The sequence below is a fragment of the Periophthalmus magnuspinnatus genome, chromosome 5, assembly GCF_009829125.3.
Source record: "Periophthalmus magnuspinnatus isolate fPerMag1 chromosome 5, fPerMag1.2.pri, whole genome shotgun sequence".
In the NCBI taxonomy this organism is placed as follows: Eukaryota; Metazoa; Chordata; class Actinopteri; order Gobiiformes; family Gobiidae; genus Periophthalmus; species Periophthalmus magnuspinnatus.
Genome location: NC_047130.1, coordinates 33633338 through 33658246, shown reverse-complemented (window position 1 = coordinate 33658246; position 24909 = coordinate 33633338). Strand labels below are relative to the sequence as shown.

The 24909-nt window shown below is 42.2% G+C and overlaps 1 protein-coding gene across 1 annotated transcript in view; it reads left to right on the top strand.

Annotated features, from left to right (window-relative positions):
- tafa3a (TAFA chemokine like family member 3a) overlaps nt 1-21345 on the top strand; it is a 154433-nt gene extending 133088 nt beyond the window's left edge. Inside the window, exons 3-5 of the mRNA XM_033966628.2 lie at nt 2091-2240; nt 4123-4247; nt 20824-21345. Coding sequence (XP_033822519.1) covers nt 2091-2240; nt 4123-4247; nt 20824-20835 — 287 coding nt within the window. The 3' untranslated portion in view covers nt 20836-21345. The remainder of the gene's footprint in view (nt 1-2090; nt 2241-4122; nt 4248-20823) is intronic.
- The last annotated feature ends 3564 nt before the right edge of the window (nt 21346-24909 follow it).

Genomic DNA, 24909 nt, shown 5'->3' with positions numbered 1-24909 from the left:
TCTCTTGATTTTTTTTTTTTTTTCCTGGTCCATCCAATCACAATTGTTATGTATAAAAACAGGATCCATTGTAGAATAGCAATGAGTCTATACAGAAAGTAATGAATATAAAATAGAAACCAGTATTGATGTGAGATCAAGCTTAATAGTGGTAAAACAATGTAGGCGTAATTGTTATTGTATGTACTTAGACATAAATTAACCCATAAACCAGGCTTATCAACTATTTTGTATGAAGGTGTGAGGTTCATTAGCAACATCCCTGGAGATATGTCCTCTGCTGAAGGCCTGGGTCATTGGATTAACAGCTGGGAAAACCACAGACTGCAGTACATGGTGCACTTTGCTGGGAAGGTGATCAGCTGCAGCCGTGCATCTCTCCAGGACCTGTATGTCCCCACAACTTGGGGGCGCGCAGGCTGGATCACACCTCACTCCCCCCTGGACACTCTCCTCAGATAGGAGGCTACATTTGTATCAGAACCTAAGAAAAGTTTATTCCTATCTGCTATTGGACTTTGTAACACAGGTCAAAACTCATTACTTTTGCACTGTCCATATATTTATAGTCAGTCTATTTTTATTTAACACCTTATTGTTCATACATGCCTTTATTTGACTATAGTCTATATTTTATGGCGTATTTCATGTTTTATGTTGCCCCATATTGCTAAAGCAAGTTCCTGGTTGTGAATGGAACTTGCTTTAGCAATAAGAGGGGAACATAGTGGAAATATCAAAGGGACTTGGATATTGTTACAGTTATGTAAATAAGATAGACTAAACTAAGCATATAGTATTTTTATGTTTTCTATCTATGGAGAACGTTCCAAAGTAGGGTTTGAACTAACTCTATTTTCTGTATGTTTTGCTGTGTATGTAAATTCTGCCACCAAAAGCATACATAATGTTGCTTTAAATAGGTTTATAAAGTTTCTTGCAATCATTGAAATCGGACTCAGTGGATTGGTCCATCTCCACTATATTTAGTTGCTGTACTTCATAATGGATAGCACCAGAATTTCATTTCCTCAAAGATGTGTCTGTATTTGCAGTTTATGTAGAGCAGTGTATGAACAGCCTCTGTGGGTCTCCATGCATAATGCATAGTTGATTGTCCAAGACGCTCTTGTATATTGAACACAGTTAGGCTGATCCATATGGGAAATTACAAGTACAGTAGTTGTATTTGCTCAGCTGCTGAGCAGGCACTCAATCGAGTTCAAGCCAGGTCTGTGTAATTTATTTGAGAATTTGATTCAATGAAATACTTGGACAAAATTGATGTATGAAGTTTGTGTTTATTGTTTATAGTTATATTAGTCTCTCTGGGCATTAGAACTCAATCATCAGGCTTTGGCTCCATCTGTTTGCAAGATCAATGTATTATATTCAGCCAATAACTGACTCATATCTTTTCATCCAGTAATTCCTTGCGTCTGTATTTGTGTACCAGCTGCTGAAATACCTCAGTATAGGTCACAATAAAATGCCAATGAAAAGTTATTATTGTGCTAATGTAGTTTACCGTTAGTTACAATTTTGTATTCTCTGTTTGTAACTTTATGCATATTTATAATGTATTATATAAATCTATTATATTCATTTTTATTTTTTTTTATCTTTAGAGGAGTGTGTCAAAGAATGGGGCACAGTAGCACAGACTATATTAGCAGCATGTTTTTTCTACCTATTGTCCTTTGGAGGGTATTTTAGTCCGGGTGAGTGCTGTGCTACTGGGATTTTCATCAAAGCAAGAACTCACAAGCAGGTTTATGCCCCAAATACTTTTAAGTGAGTAGAGAGTAATGGCGTATGAGGGTTGTTAACCAGTGTGGCCATTGTATTACTGAATGTGTTTATCACAGTCTTATTTGCTTTCCTCATCAATGACATGCAGATACATAAAGAAAATGTGCAATATCCAATATTTAATCTTTTTCTTAGATACACATATTACCCGGAACTGGAGAGCATCTATTTCCTAACCTATCCATTCCCTGTTACATTGATACTCATTGTAACATTTTGACAGGCTCCATATTAGGCTGATGTGTGCATTCCCCCCTTATGTGTGTTTCTTTCTGCAGTTCATGTGAAGGCGGGCACCTGTGAAGTAATTGCTGCACACCGATGCTGCAACAAGAACAAGATTGAGGAGAGATCCCAGACTGTCAAGTGCTCCTGCTTCCCTGGACAAGTGGCAGGGACCACAAGAGCTGCGCCATCATGTGTAGACGGTACATATTTGAGATTCAGGCCATTGTTGTAAATTGATCTGTTCTTTAGAGAAATAAGATGTTGAATACTGGAACTGTGTTGTTGTAGAATTGTCTGGTCAACCAGTCAACATTTTATGTCTAAACAATCATTAAAGTGGAGCTAAACACTAAATGAACTATTTTGTTAGTAAACTGTGTATATGGGGCCTCATTTATCAAGCATTTGTTCACGTGCTAAACCACTAACAACTCCAAAAGTGGAGTAAAGACATGACTCAGAGACACTAAAGAAGATGCAGTGTAGTTCTGCATCTATGAGCAAATTAAAACAGGGTGCAATATGTGCCCCTGCCTCTGTACCTCCCCAATGCCATAGGCGCGCATGTTCGTGCACGTATTAAAGCGATCCATCGCCCTACGTCCAAAGTGAAAAGGAGCACTGATTATTTTCTTGTTCAAGGCTTTCCCAAGTCCAAATCAGACTTTCTTTATTCCAAAGGCTATGCAAAAATGTTCGGAAGTAGGGCAACTCTTAATTTGCGACAACACTTCAATAATGCAGTTGCATATAGGAGCAGAGGCACTCACTGTATACTTTCATATCAGTTTTGCAGCAGAAATGATACGCACACTTCACACAATGGTCAATCAGATGCAACACAGCCAAAAATTGCACATGCAAATTTTTATTTTTTTTTACTTTTGTATTATCATTTTAATCTTTGAAATTATACATTATACATCTATCCCATTACCTTCACCAGTAATTCCGCAATAACTACTATCTTCAAAGTGAACAGCATGTCATACAATCCATACACACTGCTGTTTACCTTCAGCCCTATATCACACTTCTGAGTTGTGGGCAGTAACACACAGCGGGAAGGTCATTTAATATCATGTCAAAAATGGCCTCTGTTACAGGTAAATCGATTCAGTCTTCACCCATTTCACTAGAATGGCGTTGACACGGACTTCCTCCATTTTTGACAGTTCTCTTTTAACTTAAACCACTGCAGTGTCTCCAGTGTGAGCTGTCTTACAGAAACTGAGGAGAACCTTGACATGCCCACCTCCACTGTAGCCTTTATTAATGCTGTTAGATAAGCCCCTGCTCACTCCTCACACTGTAGAGCCAGAGCATGTAAGTGACAGGCCTCTTCTCCTAGACACAAGACAAGACACTTAAGTGGCACACTAGTTGTTGCATACAAATTTTTACAACAAATTGTATTTAATAAGTGCCATTATGGTACACTGATGTGAAGGAGTGGTTTTACCATTATTAGCTTCGATTTCAATTCAAAAGACAGTGAATTACAGTAAATAGTTTTCAGTGCATGTGTATAACTGAGATTTGTAAAGGTTTGCAAATAAGAAATGTAACGTTTTCCTTCTGAACCAACAAATAATTTTAATTTAGAAAAATAAAGTGGAAACACACACATATTGTACAGCACAGACAACACAAGTCCATCAATATTTCAATCCTCCTTTGTGGTTTTAACATTTTGAGCATTTGTACTTTGCTCAGTAGCCTGTATATGCTCTTGAGGACAAAATACAATAGTGAACATATTAAGGTCTGTAACATATCATCATATTACTATTTATACTAAATCGGCATATTTCTCACAAGCACCAAAAATGTACACTCAGAGTATTTTTGTGGCTCAATACAGATTTTAACTTTGAGTGACAGGCCACCTTAACAGTTCATAAGAAGTCTCTTCTGGTTGTGTTCAACTTTCAAAAGAAAGGTTTCTATATTTAGATATACTGGTCAATGCTACAGTTTCAGGAAAAATCGTCCAGTAGGTTCAGATCTATAAAAAAAACACCTCCTGCACTTCTTTAGATAATATTTTGCTGTTGTCCATGTTTGTGTCTGTTTTTCCAGCCTCCATAGTAGCACAGAAGTGGTGGTGCCAGATGCATCCATGCATGGACGGGGAGGAGTGTAAAGTATTGCCGGATCTCAAAGGATGGAGCTGCAGTACGGGAAACAAAGTTAAGACGACCAAGGTGAGCCCAGTCACACAGCATATCACATCTATATTTAACAGCACATACTGACTACACCAAGGTTACTGCACTGTGAAACTCCAGTTTATCAATGCTCAACAGGGTGGACTACAAGACATGACAAAACATGACCCTTAAATAATTGAAAAGTGTGACACAAGTGTTTGAAAAAGAAGTAAACAAAGTGAGGGAGGGCAATGGGAGATGTTATTTGAGTCAAGAGCGGAGTGGAGCAGGCCAGACCACGGAGTGGGAGGAGGGGGTGGAGTCACAAGGGAGAGCCAGTAAAGAGTTTCATCAAACGATCAGAGCACAAAAGAGCTGCGATGAGTTCAACCAGTCCTCAAGTCATTCTTCCTCTTTGTACTTTATACTTTGAATTATGTTCACTTGGATCCTCACAGATACAATATACTACTCTGTGAGTAGCTGAATAATGTTATGAATGTAGTTAACATATTCAAATATATTGTGCTCAGATGTAATGATCTTGACATAGTTTTCAATATTTTTATAACTAAACCCAATGGTCACAGGCTTTTTTGTGAAATCAGAATGCATATAGCTATGGCAGCAGCATTATGCTGTAGGCATTATATGGATATTGCAGCATGGACAGTATATATACAATATATACTGTAGTACATAAGATTTTAGACACCAAGAACACTGTTCTTAAAACATAACTATAGATATGGGCAGATTATTGAAATCATCATTTTGTGTATGTAGTTTGAAGATATGCAAATTTCATGTTCACATTTGTCTGATACGTAAATCTCAACCAATACATTTAAAAACATACTTTAGTACATTTCCTTTGGATTAACATAATATTGTCAGAATCGGGATACTTTTGTCACAATGGCTCACCCCTACGTACAGATAATTTATTTATATTAAAGTGTTTGTCTTACCCTTTTCTCTTTGCAGCGATGCATAAGTGATCTGGTCCAAACACAGCACCAGAGAGAACTTAATGAAGTCCACATTTCATTAGTGTGAACTTAAGTGTTGAAGGATTTCATCCAAAGACTTTTACAAACTATATTACAGATAAGCCCAGCATACATATTTAATGTACACAATAACAGTTAATAAAGCGTTTTGTGGCCATCTTAGTTTAATGTACTGTTGTATTAAGTTATATCAATCTCAAAGGATTAATTGGAGTGAGGGAATGTTTTGTATAGACATTGTGACATTTATTAAACTATTTAGTCAAATGCCTATTATGTCATTTTACATCAGTGCACCAATTCGCAATTAAATAGCAATTGCACAATTTGCCAAAAAACTTATTAGCAGTTAAAATGTCATTTGCTGCCCTCATCAATAACCAGTGGATTAATTTAAGACCTTTTGTCACTAAGATCTGAATTTGTTTATGACACAAAACTGAATACTTAGTGTCACAATTATTCATGGATATACATGATGCGCCATATTATGCGACACAACCACACATTTGTCTTGTTTCCGCATGGACCCACTGCATACGATTACACCCAAGCCTGAAAAACCCTGTGCCAGATTTATCCTTGTGAACATAATGAGATACATATATACTGTAAGTTCACGCTATGATTAAATATATTATATACATGTTATTGGTTGTTTGCAGTATTCTTTTCTAAGAGACTAGCACAAATTAGACATCAGTGTAAGAGGATACAGTGCCACCAAAGCAAAAACAAAACACTAAGAAAATGCAGGTGCACTTTGTAATTTTTTTATTATTATTATTTTTTTTACAAAAAACCCATAGTCGGTTTCTTTTTCTTATTATTTTTTCTGGTGAGACAATGGCATTTTTCACCCCCTGTGCGTGGACGAAAAGTTTCAGATGGGGATATAGGATCGACAAGTCGGCGAAAAATTTCATAAAATTGGCATAGCGACAATGTCTCACGTCCACTGGCTGCCTTCGTTTCCTGTCCAGGAGCATTGACCTGCACAGCACAACTTTACGTCACATATGTGTGATTGGGGCGTGAATGGAATGCACTATAAAGTCTAATCAAAATGAACAAAATGAACACTACCATAGATATGAAACGTCAACATTATGGAATTCCTACGAAATTTGGTTGTATGAGACCAAGCAAAAAATTATACTATGGACAGGGGTCAATTTTCATGGTGGGCCACCAGGGGCGCAAAGACTTAAAAAAAACACTGAAAAATATCTTACAAGCACGGGCTTTGCCCTACACATCCCAAATTCAACTGACAGATGAGTCATCCGGCCATGAATGGAATGCACTAGTCTAATTAAAATGAACACTATAGCGCCCCCCTACCATTCATCCATTCATTTTCTTCCGCTTATCCAGGGCCGGGTCACAGGGGCAGCAGTCTAAGCAGGGACTCCCAGACTTCCCCCACCCCAGACACATCCTCCAGCTCCTCTGGTGGGACCCCAAGGTGTTCCCAGGTCAGCCGAGAGACATAGTCCCTCCGGCGTGTCCTGGGTCTCCCCGGGGCCTCCTCCCAGTGGGACATGCTGAGAACACTTCCCTAGGGAGGCATCCAGGTGGCAACCTGAACAGATGCCCAAGCCACCTCAGCTTGTTCCTCCCGACTTGTAGGAGCAGCGGCTCTACTCCGAGCTCCTCCCCTGTGACCGAGCTCCTCAACAGCCCTGACTTACTGCTGGCGATGCAAACAAAGCTTCTGCTCCGGTCATACAGAGAGCGGACAGCCCTGAGTAAAGGGCTCTGCACCCCATACTGCCGGAGCACCCCCCCAAAAGACATCACAAGGGACACAGTTGAATGCCTTCTCCAGATCCACAAAACACATGTGGACTGGTTGGGCGAACTCCTTCTTTAACTCCTCTCTCAAATCATTTCTTTTCTCTGGCTAAGATCTGAACTTCACTATCTTCAAAGGAGTGGTCAGTGGCTTTGAAATGGAGATGTACGGCGGACTGGAGTCCAGAGGAACTCTCCCGCCGGTGTTAGTACATCCTCTTATGGAGTAGCTGTTTAGTTTTTCCAATGTAACGCTCACTGCACTCTTCACTACACTGAATGGAGTAGACTACATTACTTTGTTTATGGCTCAAGGTTTTGTCCTTAGGTTGAACCAGTTTTTTGCCTTAAAGTGTTTGTGGGTTTGAAAAAGACAGGAATCTCATACTGTCTGAAGATTGTCTGAAGTTTTTCAGACACACCCGCAGTGTAAGGAATGGTAACACCTCTCCTTCTAGGTTCAGATTCCCTGTTGTCCTGTTTTTTTTATCCCTCTTCGATCTGTTGAAGGCCTATTTTGGATATCCACAAGCAGAGAGGGCTTTCTCCACATGTTGTTCCTCCTTTACTTTTCCCTCTGTGGTGTAGTGTCCGGATCATTCTGAGTTTGTGCTGCAGTGGATGGTGTGAATCAAAGAGCAGCTATTGGTCCGTATATGTAGGCTTCCTATAAACTTCTACCTGGAGTCGCCAGTCCTCTCCTATTGTTATTGCACTATCTAAAAAGGCCAGTTTGTTCTCCTTGGCTTCTTCCGGTGTGAACTTGATGTTTGGATCCACAGCATTAATATGTGCAGTAAAAGGCTCCAGATCCTGAATTTTGATTTTGGTCCAGTTGTCATCCACATATCGAAACCAATGTGTGGGTGGCGTACCTGGAAATGAGGCCAAAGCCTCCTGTTCAAATTGTTCCATGTATAAATTAGTCATGAAAGGAGGGACAGGTGAGCCCATTGCACAGCCATGGATTTGCCTGTAGAAGTTTCCTCTAAACTGGAAATATGTGGAATTAAGAAAAATTTCCAGCAGTTTGCAGATTTGGTCCGGTGGGAGTTTAGTTTTCTCTTCTAGCTTAGTATCCTGCAGTAGCTTCCTCTATGCTGCCTCCACCACTACTGATGTGGGGATACAAGTGAAAAGAGAGCTAACATCAAATGAAACCATGGTCTCATCTGAATCAAACTGAAGATGCTTGATTTTGCACACAAATTCAGCTGTGTTTTCAATATGGTCCTCCGTGTTGCCCACCAGAGGAGCCAGGATGGTCTTCAGATGTTTGGCCACATTGTATGTGATAGAATCAACACTACACTGGGTCTGAGGGGTACTCCTTCTTTGTGGATCTTAGGGAGGCCATAGATACAAGGAATGGAATCACCAGGATAGAATCTGTAATACAGCTGTCTATCAGTGACTTCCTCCTTCTCCAGCTTCTGTAAGCAGTCCATGATTTTCTTCCTGTACCCACTGGTAGGGTCTTGTTTCAACAGTTATTGGTGGTGGTGTCACTGAGGAGGCTGTTCACTTTAGCCTCGTAATCAGCTGAGTTCAGGATCACGGTGCATCTCCCTTTGTCAGCTGGCAAAATGTTGATGTTGTGGGCCTTTTCTAGAGCAGTGAGAGCCTTCCTTTCCTCTGATGTTGTGTTGGAGGGAGGAGGTTTGGCGCTGCTCAGTGCGGCTGTTACTTTCAGTCTCAGGTCACCAGCTTCTGCCTCTGTAAGCTTATTGTTTCTAATGGATGTTTCTGCTGCTGTAATGTAATCCACTGTGGGGATCTGATTGGAATTTACAGAGAAGTTCAGTCCTTTGGAAAGTACCTCTCTCTCTGACTGGGTAAGGTCACAGTCTGACAAGTTCTTCACCCAGTATTCCCTGTTTCCAGGATGGCTAAGTCCATCCCTTTTCCTCCTGTCGCTCTGAGTCCTTTGTTCTTGTTGTTGCCTGAACTTCCTAATGTGCCGTTCTTTGGTTTCCTCATGTCATTTCAACTGCCCTATGGCTATGAAATTGTAGATTCTCTTGGCTATTTCTTCTGGGACTAAGGAGGATATTCTGCTTTTTAAGCTTTCTATTTTAGACTTCAAGTTGTCGATAAGAAAATGCAGGCGGCTGATTCTGAGGCTGAGAATTTTCCCAAGGTAATGCTGAGTTAAGCTGGCTGCTCTCTGTCCTGGTTCAGGTGCTTTCCTCTGTAATACATTGGGTATTAGCTGATTCTGTCTACATCTGAGGTTAAACGTAGGTGATTCTTATTCTCTGCAAATGTCTTGGCAATATTTTCCAGCTCTCTTGCCAGATTGACGGTGGTAGGCCCGTAGTTCTTGAGAGGATGTCTGTGTAGACCCTCAGTCGTCCAGGTCTGATCCATAGCTAATGACAAAGTTAAATCTGTCAACTGGACAAATCTTGTAGGAGTGAAGACATTTCGCTGCTCATCCAAACAGTTTCAGTTCTGACCAGAACAGAACTAGGGTGAGCAGCAAAACGTCTTCACTCCTACAAGATTTGCCCAGTTGACAGATTTAACTTCGTTATTTGCTATGGATCAGACCTGGACGACTGAGGGTCTACACAGACAATAAAACCCCCTATAATACATGTGAAACACACAACATTGTCCGATTGCCATGAAACTTTGGGGAAATAATTATGGGTCTAAAAAGGTGCAAAAAAGTCTATTACACCATAGCTCTATTATGCAAGAGGTTGCCTGTTCAAAGCCACGGACCACCACTATGATGCAATGGCCACACTACACTATGGCCGGGCAATGGTGCATGGGGGCAGTCACTGGCCCCCGGTGGTCGCGTTGGGGGGAGGGGGGGCATCATTGCTTCTTGCGGCTTTCAATTAACATTGTTTCCATTAAGATTTATTGTTTGGAATGTTTCAAACATAGCATTAAGACAAGCAGGTAACACCACAAGGCCAAGCGACAGGTCAGATCTCTTCAGAGGTGACACAACCGACAGTAAGAATGCATGTTTTTCAAGGTATTTTTATAATAATAAATGCAAGACAAGTTTAATGCCATACTGTGGAACCATCTCTGTAATCCCTGTAATAATATCTCTACGGAGACAAGCAGGAGGTGAATCCCACCAGAAAGGTTACCCAGTGCACCTAAATATTACTGTAACATTTCCTTCCTCCACCAACTATTTCTGTCAAAGTGTGTGTTTCTTCTTTAAAATGAAGAGGGCACACCAGTATGTGACTAAATATAGCATGGTCATTTTTAAAAGAAAGAATTGCTGACAGATTGGGTTGAGTTACTGTGTTTGAAAAAACAGATTTACAGCCTCAAAAACAGACTTACAGCCTCAAAAGTGCCAATGAGAAGCAAAACAAAGGGAAGAGTGTGGAGATGCAAAGCTAACTATGGCACAGCCAAGACCAGTGGGGCTAATTTGTTTGGATTTGGGGTCTGGTTGGGCTGAAAGGGGCTGGAGGGTGGGGAAGAGTGGACATGCAGACCTTAGCCATCCATCACGGCGTCATGTTTGACTCACCAAACACCTATAGTTGAGCTGCCTCCTCCATTATTCATTGCTACAGGAGGCCTGGACAGAGTAGAGCTTTTTATTTTAGCCAGGTTAATAATTCATGGCCTCGCACACAGCCATGGGAAAGCAGAAACAGAGGAGCAGACATGCAGGGGTCCAGGTGGCTAGTAGGACCTGTCAGAACCTGGACCTATTTTGATTTGTGAGTCGGCAGAGGGCCCAGTCACCTCCCACTGAGGGGCACCAGAGCCGGCTTGTGTTTGCCAGAGGGGCTTTACCCGAGCTTCCTGGACAGTTAACATCATTCTGTGAAGCGGGGCTCTGGTGCCACAAACAATTTGATTCAGAGAAAACAAAAAAACACTAGTCCTTTTGCTCTCACAGAAGGCAGACACCACAGAAAACTGATTATGACTGTTTAAGCACTAACATTAAGGGCTATTTTCTCCACATGATCACAAGCAGAATTGGAGCTGTGACACATTTGGTCATAGTGTATGATTATGTGATTGCTGGTGACTGAAGTATGTGCGGAATGCGAACACTCCTCAGGGCAGTTGTGGCTAAGTAGGTTGCCATCATCATGTGTGAGGAGTGTATGAATAATGCAATGTAAAGTGACTGTTTTTGTGGTTTCAAAATGTATGAGAAATGATGCAATTCAGTATAAGACTGTTTACATACTGCCAATGCAATTTTAAATCACTACACACTTTGGCAGTTGTTGTGATAGCCCAAGTAAAAAAAACAAAAAACAAAGACCACTAAAGTCTTTCACCTGATTGGCTCCATGGAGATGTTATTGCGTGGAATGTTGATCTGTTTGGCATTACACTTATTTACCTCAATAGACAGACAAGTAGGTAGCACAACAAGGCCAAGTTACAGGTAGCTCAGATCTGTGGAGAGGCGACCCTGCTGACAGTAAGAATGCATGTTTTTGAAAGTATTTTTGCAAAACAAACAACTATAGTTAAATAAATGCAACACAAGGAAAAGGAACACTCCAGGAAAAGCAATAATATTTCTATGAAGACAAGCAGGTGACAAACCCCCATCATTAATACTAGATGGCATGACTGCATAAGGACTAGCCGCACCAAAACTGACATGGGAAAGAGGGTTTGTAGCTGTTTTGCTTCACAACAATTGAACACACTCCAATGAAAAGCAAAATTTTATCCTTTGGTGACACAATTGCAATTGAACAATCTAGTAACAAACTTTTACACACACACCTGCACCTGTTTTCAATGTTTTATATGGACGTGTATACTTGTTTTGTTTGTTTTTCTGCGTGTATTGTATTTTAAACAGGGCGACCATGAAAAAGATAGCCCAAGTGCTCTCATTGGGTTCCCCTGTATACATAAAGATAGAGAAAGATAAGAAAAAATGTTACATAGTGCACCTTTAACTTATTAGTTAGTGAAAACATTGATTAGGAACATTATAATCAAATTAAAGTCTCCCTGAATGTATAACTATATTTGCCAAACATGAAAACAGAGGTTATGGTTCCTGTGTTTCGATAAATCACCCTCGTTTAATGCCCCACTGTTTGGTACCATTTTCCCCTCCCTGAACCGCCACCTTAACGTGGTGGAGGGGTTTGAGTGCCCGAATGATCCTGGGAGCTATGTTGTCGGGGGCTTCATGCCGCTGGTAGGGTCACCCATGACAAAAAGGTCCAGGGGGACGGGTCAGACTAAGAGCGGTTCAGAAGCCCCTTATGAAGAGAGTTAAATCAAGGCCAGCTACGTCGCCCGGACCGGCGTTACTGGGGCCCCAGATCTGGGCGGCAGTCGAAGGCGTGGGCCTCGACGACCGGACATGGAGACTGGCTCTGGGGACATGGAATGTCACCTCGCTGGGGAGGAAGGAGCCAGAGCTTGTGCGGGAGGTTGAGCATTACCGACTAGATATAGTCGGCGTCGCCTCCACGCACAGTTCGGGCTCTGGAAGCCAACTCCTTGAGAGGGGCTGGACTCTCCATTTCTCTGGCGTTGCCCGTGGGGAGAGGCGGCGAGCTGGTGTGGGCTTGCTCATTGCCGAAGCTCATTGCCAAACACGAAGCTCAGCCGCTTCGTGTTGGGATTCACCCCGGTGAACGAGAGGGTTGCATCCCTGCGCCTTCAGGTTGGGGACAGGTCTCTCACTGTTGTGGCGGCCTACGGGCCAAACTGCAGTGTAGAGTACCCGGACTTCTTGGAGTCCCTGGGAGGGGTACTAGACCAGGGGTGGCAAACAAGTTAGGTACAAAGAGCCAAAATTTTGAACGGTAAGAGTCAAAGAGCCACACGACACACTGACCTGCCAAGACAGACAGACACACACACACACACACACACACACACACACACATTACTTCCCATCAAACACTCCTCTCCTCACAAAACAACAGCAAGCATTGTACTTCTCTTCATTTCAAGATAAGTGTCCACCCTCAACACACACATCAAATGCACCTTAGCCAGAGTTAACACAGCACCTACCCCAGAGGTCAGATACCCCCCCCCACATACACACATAAACACACACAGGCATCTCTTCCTCTCTCTCTTTCTCTTGCTCTATCAAACACACACACACACATTTTCTCTTTATCTTCATCTCTGTCTCTCTCTGACACACACAACTACTTAACACACTTCAGAAAACACATGTAGGGCCTGTATAATATAAACTGATGGAATATTTTTAGTTTATTTTTAAGTCTATTTTTTTTTTTATTATTCTCAACTATTTATTATTTTTGTTTTATTGCATGTACCATTTTCCTTCTGTTCTTTAACTGTGCGGTGCAATACTGGAATTTCCCCACTGTGGGACTAATAAAGGCATATCTTATCTTATCTTATTAAAATATTAACACAAGCATAAGACAGGTGTTATTTCCAAAGTACATCACAGATTTTCTTACCTTGTTGGAGTGATGGGATGATAATCTCAGTGGGATTTTTTATTATCTGGAGCCAAGGTTTCAATTATATCCACAAAACACTGTTTTAAAAACTCTCCTTCGTTGTACGTTTTTTTAGTACGGGCAAACTTCCAGGCCACTTTATAGGATGCAAGTGTCTCCAATTGCTGAAACATTTGAGACTGTCTTTTTACCTGGCTTTTCAAGGTGCTCAGTTTGTGCTTGCGTAGTTCAGAACCTTTGGGGAATTCCTTGTCCATATGAAGGTGGACTGGAGAGTGCTAAAATGACGCTGAAGATTTGAAGCCTTGAAATGTGATATTGTAGTATTACAGATTAAACAGATTGATTTGCCATTCCGTTCAATAAAAAAGTAAGCATCTTCCCATTCTTCCAGAAATGTCCTGTGTTCATCCTCATATTTTCGTTTAGTTTTGCATTTTGCCATTTTGACAACAAGGGTAACAGTCTGCACGTGCATGAAATGTTTACTTATTTTCGCGGCATTAGACGTAACCCGCACAGATGAATAGCGGTCACGTGTCAGACGCAGTGTAAAAAAAGCTGATAAATCATTTTTTATATATTGTTTATTGTTTGTTTTAATAAGCCCTGGTGGATTTGAATGTGTTTTAAGAGAGAAAAAAATAAGTGAAACATGAAACGATGCAAAGAGCCATAGTATATAGAACATATGATAAGAGGCATTCCTATTGGCAGATAGCCGCATGCGGCTCGAGAGCCGCGTGTTCGCCACCCCTGTACTAGACAGTGCACCGACTGGGGACTACGTTGTTCTCCTGGGGGACTTCAACGCCCATGTGGGTAACGACAGTGACACCTGGAGGGGCGTGATTGGGAAGAACGGCCTTCCCTCCCGGAGGAAGCTGGACAGACCTGGCAGGCCCAAGCTTATCGTAAGGGTCTATCGGGAACCCCTGGCAGAGCCTTCTGTCCGAGAGGTCTTCAACTCACACCTCCGGGAGAACTTCTCCCTGATCCCGGGGGAGGCTGGGGACATGGACTCCGAGTGGGCCATGTTCTCCACCTCTATTGTTGATGTGGCCGCTCGTAGCTGTGGTCGTAAGGTCTAAGGTGGTGGACACCGGAAGTAAGGGATGCCGTCAAGCTGAAGAGGGAGTCCTATCGAGCCTTGTCGGCTCGTGGGACTCCTGAGGCAGCCGATGAGGCGGGCCAAGCGTGCTGCGGCTCGTGTGGTTGCAGAGGCAAAAACTTGGGGTTGGGAGGAGTTCGGGGAGGCCATGGAGGAGGACTATCGGACGGCCTCAAAGAAATTCTGGCAAACCATCTGACGCCTCAGGAGGGGGAGCAGTGCTTCACCAACACTGTTTACAGTGCGGGTGGAGAGCTGCTGATTGGGGATGTTGTTGGGTGGTGGAAGGAATACTTAGAGGATCTCCTCAATCCCCCCGTCATGTCTTCCAAGGAGGAAGCAGAGACTGGGGACCCAGAGGCAGACTCAACCATCACCCTGGCTGAAGTCACTGAGGTGATTGGCAAGCTCCTCGGTGGCAAGGCTCCAGGGATGGACGAGATCCGTCCCGAGTACCTCAAGTCTCTGGATGTTGTGGGACTGTCTTGGCTGACACGTTTCTACAACATCGCGTGGCGGTCGGGGACAGTACCACTGGACTGGGGTGGTGGTCCCCCTGTATAAGAAGGGGGACCGGAGGGTGTGTTCCAATTACAGGGGAACCACACTCCTCAGCCTTCCCGGTAAGGTCTACTCCAGGGTACTGGAGAGGTGAATCCAACCGATAGTTGCACCTCAGATTCAGGAGGAGCAGTGTGGTTTTCGTCCCGGTCGCGGAACACTCCCTCTATACTCTCCATCGGGTCCTCGAGGATTCATGGGAGTTTGCCCAACCAGTCCACATGTGTTTTGTGGACCTGGAGAAGGCATTCGACCGTGTCCTTCGTGGTGTCCTTTGGGGGGTGCTCCAGGAGTGTGGGATCTGGGGCTCTTTGCTAAGGGCTGTCCAGTCCCTGTACGACCGGAGCAGGAGCTGTGTTCGCATTGCCGGCAGTAAGTCAATCTAAGTTCCTACCCTCACCTATGGTCATGAGCTCTGGGTAATGACCAAAAGGACAAGATCGCGGCACAAGTGGCCGAAATGGGTTTCCTCCACAGGGTGGCTGGGTGCACCCTTAGAGATAGGGTGAGGAGCTTAGTCACATGGGAGGAGCTCGGAGTAGAGCCGCTGCTCCTACACGTTTCCAGAGGAGCCAGCTGAGGTGGCTTGGGCATCTGCTCAGGATGCCTCCTGGACACCTCCCTAGGGAGGTTCTGGGCATGTCCCACCGGAAGGAGGCCCCGGGGAAGACCCAGGACACGCTGGAGAGACTACGTCTCTCAGCTGGCCTGGGAACGCCTTGGGGTCCCACCGGAGGAGCTGGAGGACGTGTTTGGGGTGAGGGAAGTCTGGGAGTCCCTGCTTAGACTGCTCCTCCCACGATCCGGCCTCGGATAAGCGGGAGAAAATGAATGGATGGATGGTACCATTTCACCTCAAACTCATCAATAAATCATGGGCCTTAACACTCCGCTGGCGTCCATGTACAAATGCAGTGGTTCCCCCTCTCTCTGCATGTCCAGCAGCAATAGTTTTATCGTCCTGTAGGTAATGTCAGGAATTATAATCCCACAGGCCCAGTGCTTTACTAGCTATAAATCAGAGGGCACAGGACAGAAAACAGAAAGGCTCCACATTTGACAGGCCTCTTTAAGGGAATGCGTGAGGAATAGCTGATGGATAGCTGTCAGCAGCACACTTCTTTCATAGATCTAATAAAATACACCTACCTTTGAATGCTGTGACTGTGTAAGAGCAAGCATGAGAAACCATTCAAGGAAGAAGCACATAGCATTATGCAATTAAAGACCTAAAAACTCTGTCACTTCTTGCAGACAGCTGAGCAGCTATCAACATTGCCTGTTTCAGTGTATTGTAATTGTCATCCCAACATGTCCAACATCATCTTAATGTAGATTTTTGTCATTCTGTGTGTTGCAGTAACAATAATTATTTTAGTAAACAATAGGATCTAATTTACCAATCCTTACCAATAGAAATAGTGCTATACCCATATAGACGTTTTGTTATCCATTCTTGGCCAACAGTTTCCTCTATATTTCCTTATGAAATATGAAGATTAGGCAAGGCAGGTTTATTTGTATAGCACAATTTGTACACAAAGTAATTCAAAGTACTTAAGAAAGACATTCAACTCACAATATAATAAAATCAAAACATAAATACTCATACTCATAAGCATAAAAAAGAAGAGTGCAAAATAAGCAAATGTAGCAGATGTTTTCCATGTCTGCATATGTATTTGTAACACCACTAGTATGATCTTTATGTGGGGTGAAGTGTAGACAGAGTCCAGAGCACACACCAAATAATTGTCCTGCTAACTCTGCTCTCCTCTCTCCTAGAATATCATCTCCTATCTCTACTGTCCACAAAGCTAGGAAAGTTACCATAGCTACTGAGTTCTGCTATTTACACACTTTTGGACTGTCAAATTGGTAACCTGGAGCTAGTAGGAGTATTGGATGCGCCGAAGGCTATTTGCCTAAAATTACATGGAATCTTTGCAGGTTAAACAACCAATGCCTATAAAAATGTTAATAGTGTTTAGGACATTAGCATTCAGTCCACATTGTCTGGCACAGCACCTCCACATATTATTCACCACATTTTTTGGACCATGCATACGAAACAGATTTCAAGTAGAGAGAAAATCAAAAATCTTTATTTAACATTGTCAAAAATAATAATAATAATAAATAAATTTAAAAATCATACACTTTGTCATTTGTTTTGTCAGTTAGAAGTAGTTTTTGGCAGGTGGTGCAAACAAGTCATCATGAGAATTTAAGAAAATCTACATGCAGCTAAATAAATATTGTCCAAGATTGCTTTCTTTAATTAATTTAGTCAGCATATTTACTTACGCATATGCTTTAGTAGCTTTGAAAGACATCTGCATAACATCAGCAAATGTGCTATTAAAGTGCGTTTACAGAAGCAAGTTCAATGTGAAAAAGCACAGTGAAAAGGCTGATGTGCTGAGTGTACCATGAGAGGTACAAGGCTGAAAGATGGAGTTAGACATTTAGACATTACAAAGTTGAGAGAGGAGAGCTAAATCATTTTATTGATGATTGATTCACTTTTACGGCCCATTGGAACTCAGCTGTCGACCTGTATTGATCATACCATTTGACATTTTGAAGTAACAATGATGCTTACGATGAGGCTATAAAGCAATAATTAAAAAAAATTAAATATTCCATACAATTTGTGATTTTTTGTGAACGGTGTATAACTGTGAGGGGATGGGACAGGGATTGCATTGGCTGAACAAAGCTGGAGTCTTAGTTTGTTTGTCAATAGGACTTTGAACCTGTGGCTGTTCAGTCAAGTGTGCGCTTTCATCCCCAAACAGCTTAAGCATCAAACTGTGCGGAGTTTTGTTCTCCAGATATCCTTTTCTGTGTTTATCCAACGATAACCCGAGCTGCACACTGCCATGATAATTGCGTTGATAATACTTTGTTGCAGCTTTTTTTGACAGACCATCCATCTAATGCAATTTGATGAATGCCTTTAGTTACTACAGCTTAAGACAGGGAACAGGGATCTTTCAAAGGACCCCTGTCCTACTATGCAATGCACATCTCACCCAATACCCATATTCAAGTTTATTTTATACTTGCAGCAAAGGAGGCTGAAATGAATTTAATTTTAATCAAGATTGTTTATGAGTTCTATACAGCCAATTGTCTCTCAGTAAAAGCATATAGTTTGGAGCACAGTTCAGACTTTGGATGACAGATTTTGACAATATTTTGTGTTAAATGATTAAAAGTGCATTTTTAATTTTAAGGAGATGTTGAAAGACATTTTTATTTATTTTTAATCAAATTGAATCGAAACTGCAATCATTCAATTTGAGAAAATATGTTGATAATTTGCCATATTCCTGCTGGCAGCAAATACCTATTTAACGAAATATACACAGTTTTCGATCCTATTCATGGTCCAAAGTCGGCTGTATATGGGGATGATGTAAATAATTCATAACATGTAAAGATGGTGAAACTGTGTTATTAGTGAATTAGCAGCTAGAGGTCACAGGCTTGAATCATGTGTTAGAGCACACTTAAAGTCAAGCTGCGCCCATGCACCTCAACTTAATGCTAATCTATTTCCATATCCTGCTGTTGCAATAGTAGCCTGCTGTGGTGCACATCTCTACACATCTGTTTCTTGAGGATAGTTAGTCAGAAATGTAAATTAAATTGTAGTTCCTCAAACAGCAAGCATTATCTTAATGTTTATGCAACAGGAAAAGTTTAAATATTAGATCTCAATTGCTGAAAAAAGTATGCAGTGTATGATAAAGCCCTGGTGACTCATCACTTGTTAACCGCTAATTGAATGACACTAATGTGCAAATTACACCAATGGTGTTAATCTGGATGTCTTGTACATATCCCATCTCACGCAGAGAACAGTTTGGAAAATGTTCCACTGCATGCGATAATTAGAAAAGCATGTCTGATAAGGCTACTATTTATTATAGCACAACTAAAATGTAGAACAATTACATTTCACTTTTTTTATTTTTACAATTTGCAAATGGTAGTCATTCACAGTAACAATTCAACATGGAGAGTGATGCCTTGCAACTGAACTTTTTGTAGACACTATGGAGATTTTGTCTTTTCAATGACTTATACAAGGAGGAATAATATAAAAACAACATCCCTTGGTAATCCATGATTTTTAGAACCTCCATTGTTACATGCACTGCCAATTTCAAATGCAAGTCAACAAGAAAAAACTTCCACCTAAACGTTGACAGTAGCACATACTGCATCTATCAATCTGTTCTATTAATATTCATGGAATGGTGTGAGAATACTTTGTACCATCATGAATAACTCCTGTCTGAAAGCTCTGAACCTCATGTGCATGGCATCGTGTCGACTTCTGGACGCGCTTTGTTTTCTCTCATTTTGTCGTAGAGGTTTGAATTATAATACTGGGTACACACATAAACATCTTTGACAGATTTGTGTTTACAATTGTAAAATGGTCCCAACTATGACTTGCTGCAGATTTCATGGGCCACACTAACAGCTGGGGAGGTTGTGAATCTCTGTGCACCTTTGATGGCATGTTCATATGCGCTGCCAGAATGTCACCTTGCTAAAAACAGTAAACAACAAGAGCAGGTGACACTGGTGTAATTAAGGCCCTTGCAACACACACATTTTATCAGTTATTTTTTTTATTTTTTATTTTTTTCAGTAAAAATGCTGCAGTACCTGATTTTAAAACTGTATCTAACTAGTTCCTTGCACTCACAAATCTCTTAGTATTTATCAGCTTTAGAACACAGTCAATCCTAGTCATGCTCACAATTCTTTCATTCAGGTTTGCTAAGGTTAAGACAGGTAAACCTATGTCTCAGTGGGCACCATGCTGTGCCCAGGTACCCATCTCCAGACTTGAGCTAGTTTTGCAGTCGATCATACTGTTGTAAAGGCAGGCAGAACGGACCAAACAGTGCAAGACTCGGGCAAGATTTAAAGTGTTTATTTACAATTTGTGAATTAAAGTATTAAAGCAAGAGCATTCACGTGAACACGCGGACGATCTGGCACCGAGTGTCAGCTCCTGGCCCCTCTTATCCACAGCAGGTGGCGTTGATTGCGCTGATGAGCTGCAGGTGCGCGCGGGAGGAGCCAGGAGCTCAGCCCAGCTCTGGCTCCGGCAGGTGGGGGAGGGAAGGAACAAGGTAGGAGACAAAACAAGGACAGGAACAGTGCAGATCGTGACACATACGCTGTATTTCTAGATGCAGATGGGGCAGTCTAATTTAGGAAGAAGTTCTGCTTATATTCTCTATGAGTTAAAGTCAAATTAGCTCATTTACAAAACTAAAACCTACCATTAAACAGCTGACTGAAAACAATTTGCCAGCTGTATTTTAGTGCTTTACATCACTATGAGTGAATGAATAATTTTGTATAACTGAAATCTAATTGTCAAGCAAGGGAAAGATTCAACCATGAAATGGCCTTAAAAAGGATTTTTTTTATTTTTGTGTTAATTACTCCTTAAATTTTCATAACTCTATAATAACCAAACAACCAAATCGAAGCATAAAAAAGTGTTCTGACCTGATAGTGTCGTCTAAACTGTGCTACACATCAGAAAGCCCAAGTTTTACTACCACTGCCTGTCAACTTTAATAAGCCATCTCCTTTATATCTGCAACACCCACTCAGACCAGTGACATATTCCTCTTATGTATCCAAAACTCATTTCTCTTCTCTTTTCTTTCTAGGTCACGCGGTAGTTGTCTGTGACTGGGACTTTTTGGAACAAGACTCGTGTTTCTTTGGCCACCACTGCAGGACATTTGGATAATGACATGATATTTGGAAGAGTGGTGGAAAACTTAATGGGACCAAATGGGAAATGATATCAGACAATGCAATGGATACACGCTGAACTATGGAGGATCATGTAGTAAGACTCAGAGAAAGATCCTGCGTTAACAGTAGCTGGACTGTACTGCCCACCAAATGTTTCTTTGTATTATAGCTCTATTGAACTGTGAGACTCATGAAGATATTTAACAGACTTGCGATCCCTCTACCCTTAGAACCAATCTAGTGATGTGAAATTTTTGTGTTCTTTTCTTGCTTACAAAGAGCCCCTGGGCTCAACAATGCATTTCTGTATTGGAGATTGAGTAAAGATCATGAGCATTTGTTTCTTTTAAGCCTTATGGAGCAGACATTTTTCTCTGTTTCCTCATATAAATCTAGAGTTAAATCAAGTGTTTGGTTAGAATCTCCGAGTCTTATTTTCATAACATCAAATATATGTAAGACTATTTAAAGTCACCAATGGTCAAAGCAGCTGAAATCTGCCAAAATGTTTTAAAATGTAATTCCTGTTTTCAATTCCAGAAGATGACCATTGATTACAAATGTCAGTATTATCTCAATAAATCTAATTAAATGGAGATAATTTTTCACTCCTCTTCACTGCTCTTAGGGGTGTGGAACAGTGTAATGCTACTCAAGCATTAGGGGCCACTGGGGCTTTGAATCTGCAGGTCAAGCGAATCATCTGACAAAAAAAAACAAAAAAAAAACACAGAAGCCAGCTACCTTCTAATCAAGGCTGCAAAAATGATAGAACAGGAAAAGTATGAAATCAGCAGATGCAGAAATAGGTTGTGCTTGAACAAGACAAAGGAGAGAATGTCCCTGTGGTGTTCCCCAAAATGTACAAAGCCATGTGAAATCTGGTCCATGGAGATGCTGATAATTAGCTTTCTTAAACAAGCCTAATCCCTCTTGATTCAGTTCCAAAAGGATGTGACTATCATCTGAGCATTTTTTTTTTCATACACAGTAACACTTTCTAACACCTAGCAGGCTTAGTATCAACACTTTCCCCTCAAGAGTCTGTGCTATGAAATCTCCAGCTTTGTTAGTGCATGTCATTAACAGCTTTGAGAAGACAAACTATTTACTCTGGTGGAAAATAATGACAGAATAAGCAGTAATCCCTGAGCGGACACAATTTACACATAAAGGTTTTATGTAACCATACATTCTTCAAAATTATATGCTTCTGACTTAATGTATAAAACTGTAATGAATGGCGAACTATGTAACCTTTCTGGAAACAAGTCCACCTGCTTTTCTCCATGGAAATGTTATTGATTGCTTGTAATATTTCACTGTATGGCATTCAACTTAATTAGCTGTAGGCAAGCAGATGAAGCCACCACACCAAGTAAAGGTCAGATGAGGCCTTTCAAGGCTCTCAAGGTCGCCGTACATACATACGTACACAAAATTGAAACAATGTAAAATGATTAAAAACACATTTAAAAACAAATATAGATTAAAGCAAATATAGATTAAAAGACAGAGCAGTTATGGTCAGAGTGGTCAGGGTGAGAAGGCCTTTCTAAACAGATGAGTTTTGAGTTTAGATTTGAAGTGTGAGAGTGAGTGTGTGTTGTGGAGGTCATGGGGGAGGGAGTTCCAGAGCTGGGGAGCAGAGCAGCTGAAGGCTCTGCTCCCCATAGTGACAAGACGGGCAGGAGGGACAGTGAGGTGCAGGGAAGAGGAGGAGAGGAGGGAGCGGGCAGGTGTGGAGATGTGAATGAGGTCAGACAGGTATGGAGGGGCCAGGTTGTGGAGAGCTTTGTATGTGAGGAGTATGATTTTGTAGTGTATGTGGTGCGTGATGGGGAGCCAGTGGAGCTGTTGCAGGACAGGTGTGATGTGGTGATGGGAGGGTGTGTGTGTGTGATAATGCGGGCAGCTGAGTTTTGGACCAGTTGGAGTTTATGGAGTAATTTCTGTGGGAGTCCGAACAGAAGAGAATTGCAATAGTCTATACGGGAAGTGACCAGGCTATGGATGAGGATGGCGGTGGTGTGTGGGGTGAGTGAGGGACGGAGGTGGTGGATGTTTCTGAGGTGGAAGTAGGCGGACCGGGTGATGTTGTTGATATGGGAGGTGAAGGAAAGTGTGCTGTCGAGGATGACACCCAGACTCTTTACCTGAGGGGAGGGGGAGATAGAGGAGCCATCAATGGATATGGAAAAAGGATTTATTTTGCTTAGGGTGGATTTGGTGCCGATGAGTAGGAGTTCTGTTTTATTGCCGTTAGGTTTGAGGAAATTTGAGGTGAACCAGGTTTGTATTTCTGTGAGGCAGTCTGTCAGGGAGGAGGGTGGAAGTGTGGAGTTGGGTTTACTGGAAATGTAGAGCTGGGTGTCATCCGCGTAACAGTGAAAGTGAATGTGGTGTTTTCTAAAGATAGAACCAAGGGGGAGAAGATAGATTAGAAAGAGCAGCGAACCGAGGACAGAACCCTGAGGAACACCTGACGTGACAGGGAAGGGGTGTGAGGAGAATGACTTGAGCTGAATAAACTGAGAGCGATCTGAGAGGTAGGAGTGGAACCAGGAGAGGGGAGTACCAGAGACACCAATGGAGGAAAGTCTGTCAAGGAGGATGGAGTGTGAAATGGTGTCAAATGCTGCACTGAGATCAAGCAGGAGGAGGATGGAGAGTGAACCAGAGTCAGCAGAGAGGAGGAGGTCGTTTGTGATTTTCAAAAGGGCAGTTTCAGTGCTATGGAGGCCACGGAAGCCAGATTAAAATTGTTCGTAGATGTTATTGGAGGAAAGATGAGTGTGGAGGTGGGCAGCAACAGTTTTCTCAAGGAGTTTGGAAATGAAGGGTAGGTTTGAAATGGGACGAAAGTTATTGAGGTCAGAGGGATCAGAACCGGGTTTTTTGAGTATCGGAGTGACGGCAGCAATTTTGAGGGTGGAGGGAACAGTACCGGAGGTGAGAGAGGAGTGAATGATATCAGTTATGAGGGGGGACAGTACAGGGATGGAGGTTTTGATGAGGACAGTAGGGAGAGGGTCTAGCTGACAGGTGGAGGATTTGGAGTTCCGAATGAAAGTAGAGATTTGGGTGACAGAGGGCAGGGTGAAAGAAGAAAGCAGTTGCATTGGGGAAGCGGAAGATGAAACAGGTGGGTTTGAAACAGAGGGAGTTGCTGATGAATCAGTTGAATTTTGGTGGTGAAGAAAGCAGCCAGGTTATTGCAAAATTCTGAGGAATAGAGGTGAGGTGGAAGTGAGTCCGGGGGTTTTGTGATCTGTGAGAGGAGTGAGAATAGTGTTTTTGAGTTTCCTTCATGTGAACTGATTAAATTTGAGTAGTATGTGGATCTTGCTGTGGATATGGATTGTTTGTAATGGAGGATGTGTGAGATGAACATGTCTTTGTGTATGGTGAGTCCAGTTTTCCTGTACAGTCTCTCCAGTCTGCGGCCTTGTGTTTTGAGGTGTCTGAGGGCGGGGGTGTACCAGGGTGCAGAGTGAGTGAATGAGACGGACCGAGTTTTGAGTGGGGCTATGGTGTTGAGTATGTGGTGGAGGTGTCTGTTGTAGTGTGTAGCAGGTGGTCAGAGAAGGGGATGTAGTGGGTTTGAAGGTCCAATGGGGTTATTCCAGTACAGCATATTAAGTCTAGGGAGTGTTTTTTGTTATGTGTGGGAAAATTGATGTATTGTTTAAAACCAGAACTGTCCAGACAAGAGGTGAATTCTTTGGTGAGTGGGTTGTTGTAATTGTCCATGTGGATATTGAAATCTCCCAGGAGTATGACGTGTGGTGACAGTGTGATGAGGTGAGATAAAACAGTCCACCCGGTGGTCCGCAAGGAGGTCCTGGATAAGCTGGCCCTTGCCCGTGAGGGAGCAGACATTCAGAAGCCCGACTTTGACCGGTGTGCTGTTAAGCCGGGTAGCCGCGCTAGCCACATTAGCCAACCTCGGGACACGGGTTAGCACTGAGGAGTCCGCGCGTCGTCCCGGGTGT